At 53.0% G+C, this 5,233-nt stretch overlaps 1 protein-coding gene across 4 annotated transcripts; it reads right to left on the reverse strand.

Moving 5' to 3' along the window:
* Positions 1–272: 272 nt before the first annotated feature.
* LOC133280900 (zona pellucida-binding protein 2-like) lies at positions 273–4,483 on the reverse strand. Of its 4 annotated transcripts, none has more exons than XM_061475954.1 (10): positions 4,388–4,483; positions 4,191–4,250; positions 3,688–3,792; positions 3,137–3,280; positions 2,778–2,990; positions 2,449–2,549; positions 2,037–2,202; positions 1,613–1,795; positions 1,133–1,214; positions 273–728 (listed from the first exon to the last, which is right to left on the reverse strand). In XM_061475954.1, the coding sequence occupies exons 1-10, from the start codon at positions 4,464–4,466 to the stop codon at positions 464–466; spliced, it is 1,398 nt and encodes a 465-aa protein (XP_061331938.1). In that variant the 5' UTR covers positions 4,467–4,483; the 3' UTR covers positions 273–463. The 4 variants fall into 4 exon arrangements, with proteins under 4 accessions (XP_061331938.1, XP_061331937.1, XP_061331939.1 ...); XM_061475953.1 differs by having other exon boundaries at positions 2,037–2,208; XM_061475955.1 differs by lacking the exon at positions 3,688–3,792 and having other exon boundaries at positions 2,037–2,208.
* Positions 4,484–5,233: the final 750 nt, after the last annotated feature.

A 5,233-nucleotide genomic window follows, 5' to 3' on the forward strand; every position in this document is an offset into this window, starting at 1 on the left:
CTCTGAAAGCCAAACTATTCGAGGCTGAGCTTTTTCCTACCCTGTCCTATATAGCCTCGACCTCAGCAAACGCTCTGCCTTCAGTTCTTCCTAGGAGCTGCTTCTTTATACAAAGTGGGATGAGGAATTGGAGTCATTCCCTAGCGCAAGACTGAATGGGAATGATGCTTTCCATACCTGAAGACAAACATGTGGTTCAACCTGCATGATAGGTCCCCTCCTTGTAACCCCCAAGTCCCTTTGTGTCTGGAGCATCCAGTGTTGCAGAGAGGTGCAACTAGAAGTAAAACTTCATTAGCCGAAGGAGTGGTTGTAGTCAGAGCCATTCGGGAAGATAAATATAGACAGGAGAAGAAGGGTATCCCTCTTATCCATTGCTGGAGATTTCAGGCAGTGTGAGGTGGTTTGGGACACAGAAATAATGGGCAGCAGTAGCTGGAGGGATGCTGTTCCTCAGGGAATCTCAGGTGTTCCTTCTTTCCTCTGGTGCCAGCACAGGAGTCTCATCAGTCACTGCAGCCAGGTTCAGGGACATGGCAGGGGATGGTGCTCCATCCCTCTGCTCCTTGTCGCTCCTGGTGTCACTGGCATCAAGGAGACCTTGGAGGCTCTGCTTGGGGCTCCTGAAGGAATCACTCGTCCTTTCCATCCTCATGGTGCTTCCTTTCATCTTGGAACCTCTTGGAGACTGCAAATGGTAATCTTGATAGAACCAGTAACAAGAGCTTCTACAAAGACACAGAAGAGAAGCCCATAGTGAAACCATTAACTTCATGGCAGGAACCAGCACCAGAGCCCTGCAGCCACTCAGCACCAGCCCTCAGGGCCAGGATTCCCCAGGGCCATACCCAACCAATCCCTAGGTGGCTGTGTGAGATGCTGCCAACATTACTACTTAGGGGGGCTACAAGGATGCTGGAGAGGGCCTCTCTAGTGTGAGGTGTCCCTGCTCATGGCAGGGGGTTGGAACTGGATGATCTTAAAGCCCTTTCCAACCCAAACCCTTCTATGATTCTATGATTATCCCAGCTGTTGAAGTCCTACACCCTCAGGTTTTCCTTCATCTCATGTTCCAAGGAGGAATATAGAGCTCCCAAAATGTCCCATGCTGGGAGATGCAGATCAGACTTACAGGATGAAGAGAACATTGAGGAATAGTAATGCTGGCAAGACAATAAGGAGCAGGGCTGGCATCTTGTGCACGATGGAGACAGCTGAGGGGAGAGAAATGGATGTGACAGTCTCAAATGAAGAAGTCCCACTGCTAAAGACCCTGGAGGTAATCCAAATGCTAATTGTCCCCAGCCCCAGAGAGAAGCAGGGATGTTGGGACCTACATTACTCCTAGCAGTGAGGTTCTCAGAGGCAAGCTGGGGACACCAAGAGGGAAATCAGTGCTCAGCATTGGCCTGGTGGAAGGGGCATTGAGGGAGCTGTGATTTCTTCAGGGGTGGTGATGGAAGAAACAAGAGCTACCTCTCCCCAGGGGCTGTAGAAGTTGCCATAGCCAACATAGGGCAGCTGCTCTGGGGTCCCACTGCACTGCCTGCCCTCTACTCAGAGTCCCCCAGTCCCCCCCATGCCCTGCTTCAGTAATGGATGATCAGTGTACCCTGCTCGGTCCTTTCCTTCTTGACACAGTCCTTCATGGAGCTGGCACCTGATGCCCCAGTGGTCATGCCATGCTTGCAGGGAGTGCAGAATGCCATCCCGTGGGTCACACTGTAGGTCCCAACAGGGCATGGGAAGCACTTGTTGCTCTTTGGAGGGCCGAACATCCCTGGTGGGCATACAACTGAGGAGAGGACATGTAGAAAGGCCCTTCTAAGCAACAGCATTGTGTTCAATGAAGAGTTAGGGAAAGGGAGCCCTGATGCTTAAGGGCTCAGAATCACAGGATGTCCACCACATTCCTTGGATTGGGTGGGCATGGGGGGAGCAGTAAGGACCTGGAAACAAGCTGTGCATGAGGAGGGGAAGAGACAAACAGCGGGAAAGAAAAGGGGGGACCAAAGGGCTGTGGACTCTCGGCTCACTGCAACAGTCAGGACATCTTTGGAGCTGCTTGGTCTGCCCATAGCCCGCTCTGCACTGCTCGATCCTTAGGAAGCCGACAAACTCGTTGGTGAAGTTGATGCTGGGGATACCAGGCCTAGTGATGAGGAAGGACTTGTGCTCCTTGAAGAACCTGGTAAGGGCGAGCTGGACCTGGGGAGGGCAGAGCAAGCGCAGCTCAGTAGGGCTCTAAGAGGGAAGCACAGAAAACATCCTCCCAGTGCATAGAGCTGTGCCGTGTGAGCCAGCAGGGGACAGGCACACACAGCAGCCTGAATGGGAGCTCATGGACACTGAGCAAACCCTCAGGGATGCTCCTCATCATTCCAGGGTCTGGAAATAGTGTCCTCATTGCACACCCCCCCCCAGTGCCATCCTCCTTTCCCTCCTTACCTGCCTCAGGTTGTGCAGGACTGTTATGCGGTAGCAGTCTGTGACCATCTCCATGTCCTGGGAGTTGCAGTGTTCATCCCAATTGGGTCCAAAGAGGGACACTGGAGCATGGACAGACACAAGTGCAGCTCAGGCAGCCCCAGCTCCAGCAGGAGGTGAGTGAAGCCATTAAACTCTTCCAAGAGCCCCTAATGTCATTACAGCCCTGTGCTCCCTCCCTTTTTTCCCTCCAAGCACAAACCGAGATGCTTGAATTCCTCTCATTCCATCCCAGTGCCTTTGTTATCCCCTGGGGACTCTGCTGTGATGCTTGTGCCTGGGGGGTCTACCTTCCAGCTGTACTTGGACAATGAATTCATCCGAAGGGCTGTTGAGCGAGGGGAAGCAGAAAGTTGCATTGAGCTGGAGTTTGCAGTGCTGCTCCATCTCCAGCTGCCTCAGCTTATCCTGCAGATCCTGCAGGAACCTTTTGGTCCACTCATCCTCACAGAACTTGCTATGGAAGAGCAGGACAGTGTCCAGGCCTCCGGGCACATGGTAGCCTGTGGGAGAAAACCCTGAGAGGTTTCTTCCCCCTTGCCAACAGCATCCTTGTCCAGAGAGCTGAGCACGGTCCCACCTCTCCCTTCATCCACCCTTCCTGCCCTTGTTGGGTTGCCCCCCATGCTTAGCACAGTGCAGGACTCACCAAGGATGCTGTAGTGGAATGTTTGGGACACAGGGATCCTGTACTTTGTGTAGGAGATGGTGCACGAGTACTTCCCGCTGTCGGCTGCTTGGAAGTGTTGGAAGAGGAGATGTCCCTTTTTGGTGACTGAGAGCAACCTGGGGACTAGTGCAGGAGACAGAGGGGTTGATGGTGATCACCAGCAGTTGGCTGTCCTGTGCTGAGTTGGCCCCGTTCCTGGTGGCTCTGTCATGCTCCCCTGGGCTGACCCAGATTTGGTCTCCATAAACTGAGACTCTTCAAAGACTCCCAAAAGCTGCTCTTCCCCCCCATTATTAAATTATTATTCCCCTCCTGTTGTTATAAATTATCAAGGGAGAGGGAAGAAAAAATTAAGCATGGAATTACCCCATAACCTTCCTGTAGTTCAGCCCATGCAATCCCATGAGACCCCGGTCTCCATGTGCCCCTCACAGGCTCCTTCCTTGAGGGGTTGTTTCCCCTCTTACCCCCCTCTTGCCTCACAGCAGCAGAACCCATCACTGCTGCTTGCTCCTGACTTAGGACCTTACCTGGCCGGTCCTGCCCCCAGTGGTAGGTGGGATCAGCCACCTCCATTTCAATAGGGCTGCAGGGCAGTGAGTACAGGCTGCTCTCCATGTGGATGAAGATAAAGCCTAGGCCAGAGAAAGGGAGATAAAAGCTGGGGACACATCTGAGGCATCTCAGGGCATTGCAAGGAGGAGGGTTGGGAAGCCACTGGAACAGGCTGGGGACCTGTGTGGTGTGCGGACGGACCCAGCCCCACTGGGGACCATCCTACAGGGATGAGGTTGGTTATGTGCTTTGGGAAGAGAAAATGCCAGGAGCTGTGGTGAGCAGAGCTGGCGGGGACCACTGAGGCACACTGGGGCATCTCTTGTGTTGGCTGTGACTGGAAAGCCCCATCCTCTGCCCAGGTCATCGGCAGAGCTGGCAGAGAGGACATGGTCCTGCCATCAACCAGGCTGGATGGGGACACTGCGTCACCCAGGAAAGAGGAGTGCATGGATAAGGAAAGCTTTGTGGATCTCACCCCCTTGGTGTTCCCAGCTGGAGGTGAGTGGCAGGGCCCGAGGCAGGGACACTGTCCGTCCTAGGAGGAAAGCAAAGGGGCAGCTCTCAGGCTCAGCTTGGACAGCACTCACCTCATGCTGGTCTCCTCTCCAAGGCTCTTGTCAGCCCTCCAAGGAGTCAGAGCACAACACATCCACCTCCACAGTGATCTTTTACCTGAGGAACTACAAAGCACCAAAGTCAGGATGCCCACAACCAAGACCTGGGGTCCCCCAGTGTCTGGAGCACAGAGCATCCTGCCCTGCTGTGCAGTGTGGAGCATCTTGTTACCATGGCGATGAGGAATCTGCTGCTTCTCCCTGTCCCCGTAGCGACGGCTCAGAGGCTGGGCAGGGGCACATCCTGCCCACCTTGGTCGTGCTCAGCAGGTCTGGGCTGTGTAGGAAACACGGCCCTTCTTCTGGGGACCTTCTGGGCACAATGAATTAGAATATGGTTGGGGACAGCCTAATTGAAGAGATACGGTAAGAGAGATGATAAGGAGGGACGAGGAGACACTTGTCCCAGGGCTTCTGGGTTTCATTAATGAAACCTTCATTAATGAAGGTTTCCTTTCAGTTTATGGTGTGGGGCTGTGTGTTCCCTCCTATCTGGTGCAGTGACTGAGTAAGGGCTGCAGCAGCAGGAGGAGGGAGACCCATCTTACATAGCAAAGAGTTTGGATCTCTGCTTGAACTGCAGAATTCAGGCTCACGTATGAAGCTGAACTTGGGTTATCCATAGTAAAGTGCCAGGAATACAGATTTACTTCCTTACCGTCTTAACAGCACTTGTTATTCATTTGCATAAGTTGGAGAGAGCACAGGCACTGCATCAGTAAGTGCATAGCAAGATCATTCCCTGTGTTGTTCCGACTAGGAATTAACCCTTCTCCCTCCAAGAGAGTGATGCGAGTTACACTCACATGCAAACTCCATTTATAGATAGGAATTGATAAGGAGTGTCTCTAGTTTCTGCATCCCTACATGGCTGGAAAAGAGGGATATGGAATTTGTGGGCATT

Source organism: Pezoporus flaviventris, unplaced genomic scaffold, assembly GCF_033815535.1.
Source record: "Pezoporus flaviventris isolate CSIRO_AGI_PZ_B2104156 unplaced genomic scaffold, CSIRO_AGI_Pfla_v1 ptg000091l, whole genome shotgun sequence".
NCBI classification, from domain to species: Eukaryota; Metazoa; Chordata; class Aves; order Psittaciformes; family Psittacidae; genus Pezoporus; species Pezoporus flaviventris.